Source organism: Anguilla rostrata, chromosome 11 (genome assembly GCF_018555375.3).
Source record: "Anguilla rostrata isolate EN2019 chromosome 11, ASM1855537v3, whole genome shotgun sequence".
Lineage (NCBI taxonomy): Eukaryota > Metazoa > Chordata > Actinopteri > Anguilliformes > Anguillidae > Anguilla > Anguilla rostrata.
In genome coordinates this window covers 40,858,949-40,875,824 of record NC_057943.1, presented here as the reverse complement: position 1 = coordinate 40,875,824, position 16,876 = coordinate 40,858,949, and the positions used below count along the sequence as shown (strand labels likewise).

General features: G+C 41.4%; 2 protein-coding genes across 3 annotated transcripts; both read left to right on the top strand.

Annotated features, from left to right (window-relative positions):
- The first annotated feature begins 2,524 nt into the window (after positions 1–2,524).
- On the top strand, positions 2,525–10,118 carry LOC135234955 (transcription factor PU.1). 2 transcript variants are annotated; one of them, XM_064300109.1, is made up of 6 exons: positions 2,525–2,706; positions 3,312–3,348; positions 4,112–4,274; positions 5,677–5,804; positions 8,641–8,779; positions 9,295–10,118. In XM_064300109.1, exons 2-6 carry the CDS (start codon positions 3,328–3,330, stop codon positions 9,618–9,620), a joined length of 777 nt encoding a protein of 258 aa, XP_064156179.1. In that variant the 5' UTR covers positions 2,525–2,706; positions 3,312–3,327; the 3' UTR covers positions 9,621–10,118. The 2 variants fall into 2 exon arrangements, with proteins under 2 accessions (XP_064156179.1, XP_064156178.1); XM_064300108.1 differs by having other exon boundaries at positions 4,085–4,274.
- A 4,492-nt stretch (positions 10,119–14,610) lies between these two features.
- On the top strand, positions 14,611–14,937 carry LOC135235097 (adenosine receptor A1-like). Its single transcript, XM_064300291.1, has one exon. It carries the CDS (start codon positions 14,611–14,613, stop codon positions 14,935–14,937), a length of 327 nt encoding a protein of 108 aa, XP_064156361.1.
- Positions 14,938–16,876: the final 1,939 nt, after the last annotated feature.

The following is a 16,876-nucleotide window of genomic DNA, read 5'->3' as shown; positions in this document are numbered from 1 at the left end:
TGGAACAATAACCAGCATACACAGTGGGTTCCCAGGACCATGGTTGGCCTACAGTAGATGTCACCGAACATCCCTCCTAGATGCACATTGTGACACAAGGCCCAGTAGGGGGCAGTATTCAGCATTTTTATTTTTTCTTTTTAACTAAAAGAATGCTACATTCTTATTATCCCTCTCCCTATGCACGTCCACACTTTGGGTAAATACTTACAAGCGTATATCGCATCCATTTTTATTTACTGTACTCAAACACTATGTAAATGATGCCCTGTTACGGAATGACACTCTGTCCTTGGCTCCTTCTCAATCTTGCCCGGAGTGCCGAGCAAACTGTCACCTGTTGCAGCCTTTGACATAAGTATTTATTTGAAGCTTTGAAGCCAGCGCCCGCTCTTCTGTAATGCCGGGCGTGATGACTCAGCATGAAACTGCATTGTGCCGTAAGAAAGACTGTCTTCATTCTATGAAGCTTTTCCTTGCTTCATTCATCATCCTAAGACACCCTTTTACAATGAAGAGAATGACCATTTCAGCTCCTCGCGAAGGAAAGAGTGTGGAGGCAAGATGTTTGTGTACCTATAAAACAATACAGTGTTATGTATGTACGTACAGTCAGGTCCATAGGTATTTGGACAGTGACACAATTTTCATAATTTTGGATCTGTACGCCACCACAATGGATTTGAAATGAAACGATCAAGATGTGATTTAAGTGTAGACTTTCAGCTTTAATTTAAGGGTTTTGTCAAAAGTATTGTATGAACAATGTAGGAATTACAATCATTTTTATACATAGCAAATGCCACACTTGAAATCAATTCTAGACCTTTTATCTGCTTACTTGTAAATGAAATAATGAGGGAATAACACACACCTGGCCATGGAACAGCTGAGCAGCCAATTGTCCAATTACCTTTGGTCCCTTAAAAAGGGGGGGGGGCACATATAAAAAGTGCTGTAATTCCTACACTGTTCACCCGATTTGGATGTAAATACCTTCAAATTAAAGCTGAAGGTCTGGACTTTGAGCTCATATTCATTATTTAATTTCAACTCCAATATGCTGTGGTAGACGGCTAAAATAACAATAACTTTGTCAATGTCCAAATATTTATGGACCTGACTGTATGTATGTTGTATACAGTGATGCTTGAGACAAAGACATATTTTTTCTTGATTTGGCTGTGTATCCCACAATTTTAGATTTGCAATCCATCAATTCACATGTGGTTAAAGTGCACGTTCACTGCTTTTATTTAAGGGTACTTTTTTTTTTACACATTTTTCACTATGTAGAAATTACAGGACTTCAGAATTACAGGTTCCTATTTCAGGGCCATCGTTAATGTTTGGGACAAATGGCATCACAGGTGTTTATGATTAGTCAGGTGTGTTCAGTTGCTTCCTTAGTGCAGTATAAGAGCTTTCAGTATCAGTATTCAGTTTCATTGTCTTTGTCCCAATGATTACTGAGCTCACTGTACATTATGTATGTACATACATGCATGCATGCACGTATGTGTGTATGTTTTTATGTATGTATGTAAGTACATGCGTGCATGTATGTATGTGTATACTGTATGTACGTGTCTATGTATGTTTGTAATGCATTGTGTTCACTAATGGGACAACAGTATGACAATAAATCAATTATCAGATCATCCAGACTATTTCCTGAGTGACTGTTGATTGTTTGTGTACATATCCTCTGAACAGTATGGACCCAAACCTGAACATGTAGTGCATACGCACGGCATGAAAAGGGTCGTTTAAGAAATGTTGTAGATTAACTTTTGATTTAACAGCTTCGAAGTGCTTTTGCGTATTTGCTTGGCACAGTCGCTGTTATATTGCTGCTTTATAGCTGGTCAGGGAACATGCAATTCATCAAAGTGTAAATGTGTTACAACCTTATTTCAAAACAAACTTTTCTTAAGCTGTATCCCAAATAGGTGTTGTATGACTATCACTTTCTCAATCTGAACTTCCAACTAAGTCTCAAATTCCATTTCAACTGATTCCAGTGCCCGCCTAAAAAGTACAGCGCCTCGCACATCCCCTTTCACAAAGCCGAATTTTCCAGTTGCCATTTCTAGTTCGTCTGCCAGTGCATCCCCCACCCCCCAGTTACTGTGTGGTGGAGAGAAACAAGTAGCTTTGACACCTGTGTCAAGTTACAAGATGCCTGAATTAAAATTAAAAAAAAAAACCAAACAAAACAAAGTACTGTACTCTTGTTCACGAAGGTGATGAAGGCATGGCTTTAACGACAGGGGGCCGAAACAGAACAATGGGAACCTTAGAAAACCACGGCTGCCCGTGGTTGGAGGGCCACTGGAAGGACTGATAAGAGCACCGCGCTGTTAATCTTGCCGAGAGTCTGATTATGAGAAACTTTGCATAAAGCGATAAGGACCTTGGCAGCGGGCTGTGGGGAATACAGCCTGGGCGGGGGAGGGGGGCGGGGGGCGGGGAGGAAGGGGCGGGGGTGGGGGCAGGGTTTATAAAAGGCCGGGCCTCTCTGTTGACAGCCTAGTTCAGGTGTGTCGCCGCTCTCTCTCACTCTCGGATATTAGCCTCTCCCTCCCTTCCTCTTCCAAACTGCTCTGGTCCCTCAGCCGCGTCTCCTTCACCATCACTGCCTCCTCCTCCTCTTCCTCCTCCTCCTCCTCCTCCTCCGCTTCAGCACGCAGCTCCAGTGCCAAGGTATTCCCTCCTCCTCGAGCCTCGAGTCTTTCTGCGCCTTCGCTCCTGAGCGGGCTTCTCTGACCTGCCGAGTGGTGGAGATGGTGGTGCTTGGTGTGGGGAACTTTCTTTCTTTAGATTTAAAAAAAGCAGTCGCATTTTGCCTGATTTGCTCGACTGTGCCAAATTCTGAAAAGTCAGCTGAGTTTCAGTCAAGTCCAGACCAAATCCAGACAGTGAGGCATTTATGATTGAGGAATTGCATTTCAATGTCGTTTGTTGATCAAAGGGTCTTGATCGATTCAGAGCGACTGCCTGAAAAGTAGTACAAAATCATGAGTTGCTTATGTTTTTTGTTTGCATCGCTGTCCTTTAAAATGGTAGACAGAAGAGCAACAGCTTTTATCTGTTTTGTTTTTTTTGAACGGTGGGCGATACAGTGTTTGGACTTGAACCTGCTTTTGGTACAGTTTCTCTGCTTGCTATCAGAATTGGTGTTTTTGAGAAATTAAATGTATTACACGTTAACACACCCAAACATATTATGAGGTATTTCAAAAACCTGACCCAAGATTCCTACCTCTCTTGATGCTCATTGAATTCTCTCTTTTTCTTCTCTTTCACAGGTCTTGTTAAGCAGTCATGCTGGCAACGCTAGAATCTGTGAGTATATATTTCTGAACGGGCGTACTGTATTTAAATTATCTTTCTCACTGTCGTGTGAGGTTAAAATTAACTCCCCACTGTGAGTTACAAGCTCAAAGTGTGAATTTGATCATTGGTCAGCACTGACAGCAGGCTGTGTAAATGTAAATGTAATCCAATAGCAATATCACAAAATTTAAAGAAAATTTGATTTTAATTAATTTTTTTAAATGTTTTTTTTTTAAGTTCATTAATGTGTGTAGCTGATCTTGCTAAGGCCAAAGCAATATATTTCTATGGTTTTTTTAGCAGTTACCTGCACAGCTTGCTCAAACACATACACACACACACTCACACAGGGTCATGTTATGTACAAGCACAGAATTTGGTCTGTCATGCAAAATACTTTTTGATGTGTGCAGATAACAGACTACATAATCCTGTGCTCTCCATGCAAATAACTCCATGTTGCCTGGAAGCTCATAAACTTCACTTTCCCTGAATTAGAGTTGAAAAGGTTGCGTTTCACTAAATGAAAACACTTCTCCATAGAGCACGTTCAGAAGGAGTAGCAAAACATACATTTTCTGACCAGTACCCAAATCATCTAAAATATGACATCACAATCATCTAAGCTGAGTCACAAGCAGGCATCCATTGTAGGTAAAAAAAATTGGCATGACAAAATCAGCAACCACCAATCACGGGCAGCTACTCCCTTCCTAATTTTTTTTTTGTTTGTTTTACGGAACAGAGATGTTTCTGTGTATTTCCGCGACAGATCCGATACCTCCAGGATTTCGGGTCGAGGGACTGGGGCTCTTCCTCTTCGGCAGAAGTGGACCTGGATGTGATTGAGGAGTACCTGCAGGAGCACTCGGTGGAGGTGCAGCAAGGAGGCCCAGCTCCCTGTCGCAGGAGCGAGGAGGAGACCAGCATCGTGGGTGAGCAAATTTCCCGCCAAAAAGCCAGCTGGGCTGCTATCAATTCCCACTTCAGTTCACTTCAGGAAAATAACTCTCACACAATTTGGAACTGAAAGATATGGAGCCTCCTAGCTCTCAAGAGAAAACATTCTGAGGGAATTATTAATTTGAGAGAACATATTACAAATTTTAGAGAATGGATTACTAATCTGTGGGAACAAATTATCATTTTTTTCTCCCTCGAGACCTAGGGAGCGCCATAGAAAGATGATCTCACAATGTATCACAATTATTTTAATTATTTCTTGATGAATTTACCTGAATTTCAATTATTTTCCTGAATTTCCTGACTAAAATTAAACCCTATTCTAGATTTTAGTTGCACACAAACAGACAGAGAACACACATTGCATGGCTATTAGTGTCAGTATCCCATCAAAGAGGGTTTTGTTGAATGAATATTGTGCTGGATTGCTTTCATTTGGCTACTTGTAACTACTGGACTTTAGCTGAAATAAGAACACATTCCGTTTATATTTAAAATGATAGGAGTATAAATATGTAATCCTATATTTTAGGTGAGAAGGAAGAGCTTAACCTTTTCAAGTTTTTATATGTTTTGTATTATATTTAAATACTGTAAAACTTTGTATTTGTGAGCAATATTACAGTATGTAATAATGTAATGTATTATCAGCCACATTTACAACACAAAAAGTAAACCATTTTATATTAATGTTCTCCTATCTGATTACATACTGGACAAAAGCACCTGCCTGAAAACCAAAAGAACATTAAACACATTGCAGATTCTTAATGTTTTCTGGCATGTTTCCCAAAAACTTTTAGTGACTCAAGAACAGGACAAATAACAGTAGCATTTCAGGAGGAGTTATCTTCTTTGCATTTTGTGTGTGTGTGTGCATTTGCCTGTAAGTGTGTGCAGTACGTGTTTGTGCATGGGTCCAGTGCTTTCATGTGTGTATAGTATGTGTTTGTCTTTTTTGTTGTACATTATGTACGTACATTATGTGCCTGTGTGTGTACAAAATGTGTTTGTTTGTACTTCCATGCACCTATTACCAGTGTGTGTGCGCGTGTGTGCTTTTGTGTGCGTTCTTGTATGTTTACAGTACTGTATCCAGTCCATGAGTATGAGTTTGTATCTCATGGTTAGGGTTAGGGTTAAAGTTATGTGTTTGTGTCTCAGGGTTAGGTTTAAAGTTATATGTTTGTATCTCATGGTCAGGGTTAGAGTTATATGTTTGTATCTCAGAGTTAGGGTTAGAGTTATATGTTTGTATCTCAGGGTTAGGTTTAGAGTTAAATGTTTGTATCTCAGGGTTAGGGTTAGTATCTAAGGCAAACTGAATTTGTATGAAAGTGCTAGTGTTGACTGTGCCATTTCGCTGTTGCGCAGAAAACAGTTGGTCAGGCCGCTTTGCGTACGAGTGGCGGTACAGCTCACTGGCCAGGTCCACAGAGGAGGGCATGACTCAGCAGTTACCACAGCAACCTACCTGGCCTGGCCCATCCAGCACCGAGTGGGTGAGTTTACTCTCCTTATACATGTGAAAACTAAAAACATGCTTACTGTCAGCTCCTTACTTGACTACATGGCGTAACCCCTCCACGGAAAACTAAGGAAGGCATGAAGCTTACTCAAGCTAACTCTCCTATACATGGAAAACTAAGAACATGCTACTGTACCTCCTATAATGTGAAACTAAGAAATGCTTACGTAACTCTCCTTATACATGTGAAAACTAAAAACATGCTTACTGTAACTCTCCTTATACATGTGAAAACTAAAAACATGCTTACTGTAACTCTCCTTATACATGTGAAAACTAAAAACATGCTTACTGTAACTCTCCTTATACATGTGAAAACTAAGAACATGCTTACTGTAACTCTCCTTATACATGTGAAAACTAAAAACATGCTTACTGTAACTCTCCTTATACATGTGAAAACTAAAAACATGCTTACTGTAACTCTCCTTATACATGTGAAAACTAAAACATGCTTACTGTAACTCTCCTTATACATGTGAAAACTAAGAACATGCTTACTGTAACTCTCCTTATATATGTGAAAACTAAGAACATGCTTACCGTAACTCTCCTTATACATGTGAAAACTAAAAACATGCTTACTGTAACTCTTCTTATATATGTGAAAACTAAAAACATGCTTACTGTAACTCTCCTTATACATGTGAAACTAAAACATGCTTACGTAACTCTTTATAATGTGAAACTAAAACATGCTTACTGTAACTCTCCTTATACATGTGAAAACTAAAAACATGCTTACTGTAACTCTTCTTATATATGTGAAAACTAAAAACATGCTTACTGTAACTCTCCTTATACATGTGAAAACTAAAAACATGCTTACTGTAACTCTCCTTATACATGTGAAAACTAAAAACATGCTTACTGTAACTCTCCTTATACATGTGAAAACTAAAAACATGCTTACTGTAACTCTCCTTATACATGTGAAAACTAAGAACATGCTTACTGTAACTCTCCTTATACATGTGAAAACTAAGAACATGCTTACTGTAACTCTCCTTATACATGTGAAAACTAAGAACATGCTTACTGTAACTCTCCTTATACATACTTCTGCATTAATGACTACAAGACTCCCTCTCGTAAGCCTGCTTATAAATGTATCTGCTAATTATTAATAACACCAAAATGCAGTCACCCTGTGGCATAGCCTGCCTATATGTAAGTCATCATTAATTTCACCAACACATACATGCTTGCGGTTACGCTGGATAATAGAACGTTAAATATGTATACACACACGCACACATACATACACAAACACACACACACACAAAGATAAATATAACATACAGTAACTATTCATAAAATTGAGAAAATCTGAATATTATATAGAATTCTCATAGAATTCATGCAAAATGTTGGTACGATGTCAGAACTTACAGGAAAATAAAATTTTACTGATGGAATGTTGAGAGAAACCCCCAAAATCTCACCATGACGCATACATCTCCCCAATAACTTCCCAGCTCCCTAATAACCAGCGTATTCTGGATAACTTGGACCCCTCGATTTATTTCAAATGAAGAAATGACCTGCATGTGTGATTGACAACCGTTGGTAAAAAAAAAATACTCCTCATCTTGCACCATCAAAAACACAAACGTTAAAGAAGAACAAAGATGTAGGCTGAAATGTGTTAACTCGACTGTGACTGCGCTCTCGTGGTAAAATTGACCATCAGATAGGGAGCCTAGAAAGAGGAACAATGACCTGCAAACAGTCACGCAACTTCACATTGCCCAGCACGACTTAAGCATCCTCTGGCCCTTCTAGCACTTAGTCCATGCATAAACGCAGGAAACAACACGTTAAAATTAGTTTTATTGTGCACACGTTGGTTTGTTCTCTTTCGTTGAGCTGCTCTGAAGTTTGCCCCGCTGAAACCTGCTCATTTCCAATGGAACACAACACCGTGTGCACATTATTGAGGAGGAGGTGTGTGTGCATGCATGTTTGTATGTGTGTGTGTGTGTGTGTGTATGTGTCTGCTTGTTTGTACATTATACTGTGGCCAGATATGCAAATGGTGTGTTTATGTGGGAGAAACCTTGTCAGAATTTTCTGAGAAATGGCACAGTGTGGCAAACACCCATTCTCACTTCTCAGCCCAGCTCTAAACGAGTGCAGTACATTTTCTGACACTTTTCTGACGCTGGTATGAAGATATGAACTGATGTGGAGTTTCCTGTACTACAGTATGTGCTGTCAGACAATTATGTTTACGTCTGATAATTCCACGGGAACAAGGGGATTCACGCATCAATGTGTGTTCCAGGGTGAATTTATGGTTGAATTTACATTAATTTTATAGTTTATCATTACAATTTTACTTTCAACATGACTGTTTGGTATTGCAACCCCAGCAAGGAAAGCTCATAGAAGTCATAATTATGGCCAGAAGAATTACAGCAATGCCACAGGTGCGGTTAGGTCCCGTACAATCACTTGAAGGAAAGATTTCTGAAAATTTCCCATACTTTCTCAACAACAGAAAAACTACCCTATGAGAGTCATTTCAGTATGCCACAGGCTACTGGAAACATTTTTGTGAAATATTTTATTGCAAGTGCAACAAGCTACGATCGTGATGGTAGAAGAATACTCCTGTTTTTACATTGTTTGTTTGTCAATGAGTGTTTTTGTGATTCCAAAGACATATTTCCACATTGTCTGGACAGTGAGGATTCTTCTCTGCCCCATTAGACGGGGAGGGGGGGGGGGGTGCAAGCTCTGTGTCCACTCTGGCCAGCGGAAGTGGTAATGTCAGTTGGGAAATCTCTTTGTTTAACTGGTTCCAGGGCCACTGCCAGTACGCATACCACGCCAACAGCGATTCAGACTCCCAGTCCACCAGCTCTGGGGACTACCCCCACTCGCCCCCCATGGAGAAGAGAGGAAATAGGGGGTGCGACAGCTTGCCTCTCGCCCCCATAACGGGTACGACAGGACACCCTCCATCACAAATTTATACATAAATATACATCTCCCCCCTTTTAACAACTGCACTGTTGTTAATGTTGGCTCTTTTCTTTTTTAACATGGTGTTTCTGTATTCTGTTTTTACTCTGTTAAACAGCCTTGGGTTCGACATATATGCTAACTCATTATTATGGATGTGATACATCTTCTGAATGATTGATGCAGCTTAATTTGTAAAACTTGTTATTTCAGCACTAAATATTATCTGTAACACTTGTCATAAGCATACTATTGCAATAATAGCAATAATAATAATAATAATAATAATGCATTTTTATACATTTTTACACTTTTATGGTGGTTTTTACAGAGACACTGTCACAAGGATGCTTTAAAAGAAAATATAAAAACAGCTAAATAAAAGAACAAAAAAAAAAATCCCCAGTAGGAATAAAAAAACAATAGAAATGAGAAATGCACATTATTCTACTGTTACACTATTCGGCCGTTTGTTTGATTCTTTTTCCCATCAGGGAAGAAGAAAGAGCGGCTCTTCCAGTTCCTGTACGAGATGCTGCAGAACCCAGACATGCGCAGCTGCATCTGGTGGGTGCAGTCGGGCGACGGGACCTTCCAGTTCTCCTCGCAGAACAAGGAGCGGCTGGCCCAGCTGTGGGGCCGGCGCAAGGGGAACCGCAAGACCATGACCTACCAGAAGATGGCGCGCGCGCTGCGCAACTACTCCCGCACCGGCGAGATCTGCAAGGTGAAGAGGAAGCTCACCTACCAGTTCAACGAGGGCACCCTGAGGGGGCTCCGGACCGGCGGCAGCGGCAGCAGCAGGACGGTAGGATGTTAAGGGGGGGTCCCCCAGAGGGGGTCCTACAGGAGTGCGCACGGGGGCGCCGGTTTAAATACTGAGTATTTGCTGGGACGGTGAATCGCGGACACGAAACAGCATTCTGGGAGCCCCTTCGTACTTCAGCTGCGGGTCGGGTCCTGATCGGCAGAGCGGGTGTGGAGAGTGCGTAAAATGCCACGAGTGTACAAATGTGAACTTGATTAAAAAAGCCAGCAATTACCACAGGAGTGCTGAGAGACTGAATCACCGCCAAAAAGGAAGGTCCACTGTGCTTTGAACATATCTGTAAATCTGAGGATTGTCGAGTTTTAAAGAGCTACTTTATAAGTAGAGTGTGCCAGGAGGTCGCTGAAGCTTGTCTATGCCATGAAGAGAATTTTCTTATTTTTCCCGTGTTTTGTTGAAGACTGTTTTGTTCGCTGTTTTTTTTTATACAGAGTGCTGATCGGTGTTGAAGTACACATGTACACAATGAATGCTTTGTAATAAACTTTTTTTTCTAAGAAATTAATTTGAGCGATGGTAGATTTTTTTTTAAACTCATTTCAGTTCTAGTTGTATGAGGTGTTTGTGCAACACAAGTTTACCCTGCTTTAATTAGATCGTCATGTACACTGATGCTGTAGATTAGACCACATTAACGTTTCATATATACGGGGGCAAGCGCAACCTTCAGCAGACAGTTCTTTAATAAATGTGACTAAAATGTCACAACGTGCCAAAATCACATGAATGATTGAATTGCTAATGAAATATTTAAGAGCAGAAGTTAAAGCTGAAAACAGAGAGTACCCTGATGGAATTGTGCTTCAGGCTGTTTACTCATGGTGTGAATTAAAATGCAGACCAGTGCAGCTGTGCAGCCGCAGCCTTTAGCTTCTTATCTCTGTGTTCGTGTGAACGGCCATTTGTTAACCAGCAGTGGTCCAGGGTGACAATTTACTGAGCGGTAAATTGTCTGTAAATTGAGCGGTAAATTAACTGCAAGTTAGCGGTGGTTCCGATAGGCTCGGAGCTGCTGCAGCAGCAGCAGCAGGCAAACCTTTTATCTCGTTTCTGTGGTCCCCCTCCTCGGCCATCGCAATGTGGAGAACATGCAAACCACATCTGCTCGAGAAAACTGTCACCGCAACAGAACTGCTAATGATTAACAGGAAATGCAAAATGTGTGGCCTGGCTAGAAAGCCGGGTGGGCACGTACACTACACTCACAGAAAACACAAACACTCCTGGACGCACGCACGTACACTACACTCACAGAAAACACAAACACTCCTGGACGCACGCACGTACACTACACTCACAGAAAACACAAACACTCCTGGACGCACGCACGTACACTACACTCACAGAAAACACAAACACTCCTGGACGCACGCACGTACACTACACTCACAGAAAACACAAACACTCCTGGACGCACGCACGTACCACGAACTACAACTCACTCACTCACAGAAAACACAAACACTCCTGGACGCACGCACGTACACTACACTCACAGAAAACACAAACACTCCTGGACGCACGCATGTACAGAACACTCACAGAAAACACAAACACTCCTGGACGCACGCACGTACACTACACTCACAGAAAACACAACACTCCTGGACGCACGCACGTACATACACTCACAGAAAACACAAACACTCCTGGATGCACGCACGTACACTACACTCACAGAAAACACAAACACTCCTGGACGACGCACGCACTGACACACTCGACCACAGCCTCACCAAGAAAACACAAACACTCCTGGACGCACGCACGTACACTACACTCACAGAAAACACAAACACTCCTGAGCACGCACGTACACTACACTCACAGAAAACACAAACACTCCTGGACGCACGCATGTACACTACACTCACAGAAAACACAAACACTCCTGGACGCACGCAGTACAACACTCACAGAAAACACAAACACTCCTGGACGCACGCATGTACACTACACTCACAGAAAACACAACACTCCTGGACGCACGCATGTACAGAACACTCACAGAAAACACAAACACTCCTGGACGCACGCATGTACACTACACTCACAGAAAACACAAACACTCCTGGACGCACGCACGTACAGAACACTCACAGAAAACACAAACACTCCTGGACGCACGCATGTACACTACACTCACAGAAAACAACACAAACAACACTCCAATTGGACGCACGCACGTACACTACACTCACAGAAAAACACAAACACTCCTGGACGCACGCACGTACACATACACTCACAGAAACACATGACAACGTAACAACAAAACACAACCTGGACGCACGCTCATCTGAAACACCTCTCCCCAACATCATACGAAAACACAAACACTCCTGGACGCACGCACGTACACTACACTCATAGAAAACACAAACACTCCTGGACGCACGCACGTACACTACACTCACAGAAAACACAAACACTCCTGGACGCACGCATGTACAGAACACTCACAGAAAACACAAACACTCCTGGACGCACGCATGTACACTACACTCACAGAAAACACAAACACTCCTGGACGCACGCACGTACACTACACTCACAGAAAACACAAACACTCCTGGACGCATGCACACATACTATACCCACAGAAAACGCAAACACTCCTGGACGCACACATACACACGCACGCACGCACACACACATACACACACACACAAAAGCACACGCAGACACACACACAAATGCACGCATACATACACACATACATACACAAACACTCACATGCTCAGGCACACACACAAACACACATGCATACATGCACACACACACACACACACACACACACAAAGTTTCAGAATGGAATGAAGTTTAAATTATATCAGGTGCTTTTTTACATCCTGAAAATCATCTCTAGATGGTTGCATAACTGTCTTACTGTAAACTAATCACCTGTATTGTAAAACACTAGGTATTTAACTGTAGGACTCAAGGGCCTGGGTGTAAATGAGATTTCTCTTTAAATTATCCTTAAACATTTTACAACTCTCAAAATGAAGGACACACTTTAGCAAATGAGGCATACAAAGTATACTGAAAGCAGGTTCTGTCACACAGGTGTGGTTCCTGAGTTAATTAAGCAATTAATCACCCAGCATGCTCAGGGTGCTGTATAAAGATTTTGATTAGCCCAGCTGCACTCCTGGTTGGAGCTTCAGTGACTAGTGGCAGTTCAGGAAGGATGTTGCCATGGAAGTCAGAGGGAAGCATCTTCAACCAGGGCAGGGCAACAGTGGTTGAAATCGCATACTCCTCAACTGTGATGTGCATGCATTGGCAAAACAGACATGCAACTCTGACAACTCTGATCATTTGACAGCACATATCAATATAGGGGATGCGAATGTTGTTTAGTCAAGAACAGTCCACTGAGAACTTCACAGCAAGTGATTAAATGGTGGCTGTTTCCTGGACCTTTTTAATTTCTATAATTGAAAAAAGACTTAACTATCATTGAGGCCTACGTAACTGAATAGTGCAGCTTGATTAGGTAAGGCTGACCCTGTGCCAAAAATGACTTCTGGTAGAAAAGGTAATTCATTGAATGTTTACGTTGACAACTTTGTAAAAGACAAACAAGCTGTCTTGTTCAAAGACTGCCACTAGATGGCAGACATGTAACAAAATGTACAGCAATGTGCCCACAGTTTGAAAGCTACATTGTTAAAACTGCATTGTGAGTATTTAGCAAAATGCTAAAAATGAATACTTTTGTCTGAAAAACTCTTGAGTCTCAGCCATCTGTGAACATTTCCCTAGCATTAAAATGCAAGGCATTTTGTAAGGCAGTACTGTAGTTGTGCTTTTTACACAACCACATCTAACTCTTCACATGGCTGTTTTGGAAATTATATATGGGGCCTCATTTATAAAACTGTTCTTAGATTTATACTTGAACTTAGTCTTAGTCTCATTTCCGACGGTGTGCTTACATTCGATTCATAAAAGATACTGAGCATAAAAAACCTTGCTTACGCAGGTTCTAAGAAGCCCATTTGTAACTTACGCACCTATGATCTATAAATCTCAAATTAACTTAAAATTGACGGCACCTGAATGTGCCTTACACTCAGCGATTTCCCCTTATATATTGCTAGTACAAATGAGGGTTTAGTCAGGAATAACCGTGGACCAAAAGAGAAAAGTAAACTTTTTGGAAGACGAGATCATGGCGATGGTAGAGGAGACTGAAGACAGGCAACACATAGTATTTGGTAGTGCGTGGTTGACAAACAAAGCCAAACAGGCAGCTTGGTAGTGTGATGCTACTGCAGTGAACAAATTGTTTATAAAGCTAATGCAAATTCACCACAGGCTTGAATGCATATGCGTCCCAAACTGCAATACCCCTACATAGCCAGCCGGAAAATCACTTACGTCAAGTCGAGACTTTGCGTAGAGATAAGATCAATTCCACGTCAAAGTAAGGTTTTATAAATAACTACTTATATGTGATTTTCTGCATAAGTCATACTTCTGTTCAAAATTGATCATAAGACCGTTTTATAAATGAGGCCCATGACCTTTGAAATAAATAAATAAATAAGATGTCATATTGAAAGCGGTCAGATATGAATGCATATGCGTCCCAAACTGCAATACCCCTACATAGCCAGCCGGAAAATCACTTACGTCAAGTCGAGACTTTGCGTAGAGATAAGATCAATTCCACGTCAAAGTAAGGTTTTATAAATAACTACTTATATGTGATTTTCTGCATAAGTCATGCTTCTGTTCAAAATTGATCATAAGACCGTTTTATAAATGAGGCCCATGACCTTTGAAATAAATAAATAAATAAGATGTCATATTGAAAGCGGTCAGATACCCATAAAAAGCAGGGTAAAAATAAACTTCCCTCAGCAGGAAGTGTAGTTGTCAATGTGCTGGGGCAGGAGGCGGAGCAAACATTCTGCCAAGAACATAACCAAGAGAGCCCCCCCAGAAAAGCTTTCAGGACTCAGGTCGCATGGCTTCCCAAGATGTCTATATGGTTCTGGAGATTTTGGTGGGCCTGGCCTGTTGCCTGGGCAACCTGTTGGTGGTCTGGGCGGTGTGGAGGAACCGCTCCCTCCGGAAGCCCACCTTCTGCTTCGTGGTGTCGCTGGCGGCGGCGGACTTCCTGGTGGGCGCGGTGGCCATCCCGCTGGCCATCCTGGTGAACAGGAAGGTGACCTCCTTCTACGGCTGCCTCTTCTGCACCTGCGTCATGCTGGTTCTGACCCAGAGCTCCATCCTGTCCCTGCTGGCCATCGCCACGTACCGCTACCTGTGCGTCCACATTCCTCTCAGGTGAGTCCCCGGCACAGCGGGCACTGCGAAGGCACGGGCGCCTGTGATTGGTCAAAATGTGCGTCCCTGTTCAATTTCATGGTGCGTGTTACATGTGACTGGGTGATGTTACATATGATTCTATGGTTATAAAATGCAAAACTATTTACGTGACATGACAGGCAGTAAAATAGTACAAGTATGTATGGATGGCAGTGCTTTTGCAAGGTGACATGCAATTTTCAGGTAATGGGTTAGAACCGTTTACAAATTTGATCGATTCCGTGAGGATTGCTAAGGAATCTCTCATAAAGTGGCTCACATCACCTGGACTTTAAAGAAATCTATTCATTACTGGACATTTTATTGTAGTAATTCAGTACTTTTCAGGTATTTTTATTTATTATTTATTTAACCTTTATTTAACCAGGTTAGTCTCATTGAGATTAGAAATCTCTTTTTCAAGAGAGACCTGGCCAAGAAAGCAGCAGTCGATAACAGACACAACAAAATTTCAACATTTAGGAGCTGAGAACCGGAATGCTTTTTTGCCAGCCTCAGTACAAACCTTTGGCACAGACAATAAAACACTGTTTTGTGAGCAAAGTCGGTATTTCCCATTAGTCTGCTGGACAATGTACATTTCAAAGGTAAGATGGAAGCAATTTCAATATGGCCTTGTAAATGAAAATATACCAGTGACACAGCCTATGTAATGCCAACGAGGGCCAGCCCAGTCTTCTATAAATAATACAGTGATGTGTCAAAAATTTGTGACAAACCTCAGTGCCCCATGATACACCATGTCCAACCGACGCAATGACGCTAAAGGCGCATGCATATATAAAATGTCTCCATAATCTATTACCGGTAAGAAAGTAGTTGAGACTAACCTCTGTCTCACCTCAAGAGAAATACAGGACTTGTTTCTAAAATAAAAACCCAACTTAAGCCTAAGCTTTTTTACAAGGGAATCTATATGAAACTTAAAAGTGAGACCATCTAATAAAAAACCCAGGTACTTATAAGTTGTCACCCTTTCAATTGGTTTATTCTGTGTGGTAACGATACAAGGCAATGTCTGCGGCTCTATCTTTGACCTAGTGAAGAGCATCAACTTGGTTTTCTCAACATTTAAAATAAGCTTCAGCTGATAAAGCTGAGCCTGTATGGTATTAAAAGCAGACTGTAGGTCTTCAAAAGCCTTTTTTACTGTTTCTGTATAAGAGTAGATGACTGTGTCATCTGCATAAAAATGAAAACTGACATTTGCCACGTGTTTGCCAATATTGTTTAAATAAATTGTAAATAAAAGAGGTCCTAGGACTGAGCCCTGTGGCACCCCATTCTGTACAGTTAAAACACCAGATGTCTTTCCATCGAACTGGATGCACTGTGTTCTATCTAAGATGTAGCTTCTGAACCAGGAAACTGCCTGGTCAGAAAATCCTATATTGACTAATCTTTGTAGCATGATGTCATGATCTACAGTGTCAAATGCCTTTGACAGGTCAATAAAAAGGGTGACACAGTGTTGCTTCTTATCCAGCGCACAGATAACATAATTAACCACTTTAATTGCGCACACACGTGTGTCTCCAAAACCTTAGCCAGAATTGAAAGCTTAGAAATAGGCCTGTAGTTATCTAGATTTGAGGGCTCCCCTCCTTTAAACAGGGGCAGAACAAAGGCAGATTTCCATACACTGGGGATAACATTCAATTCAAGAGTGAGATTAAAGAGATACGTTAGGGGCTCAGCAATAAAATCAGAAGAAAGTTTCAATAGATAAGGATCCAAGTTGTCAGGACCAGCTGCTTTTTTTGAGTCTATACCTTCAAGCACTTTGTGTACTTCTGGTAGAGAAAAAGGGGAAAAACAAAAACTTTGTCCCATTCTCTTATTTACAACGGCATCAGTAAATGGCTGATTACCTGATGTAGCCTTAAACAGAAAACCAGAGG

Bases quoted from the DNA above. Each gene is read 5' to 3' on its own strand.
- LOC135234955 (XM_064300108.1), top strand. From the start codon at position 3,328: ATGCTGGCAACGCTAGAATCT. The intron at 5,805-8,640 runs GTGAGTTTACTC...AACTGGTTCCAG, and splicing joins GCCCATCCAGCACCGAGTGG to GGCCACTGCCAGTACGCATA. The intron at 8,780-9,294 runs GTACGACAGGAC...TTTTCCCATCAG, and splicing joins GCCTCTCGCCCCCATAACGG to GGAAGAAGAAAGAGCGGCTC.
- LOC135235097 (XM_064300291.1), top strand. From the start codon at position 14,611: ATGGCTTCCCAAGATGTCTATATGGTTCTGGAGATTTTGGTGGGCCTG.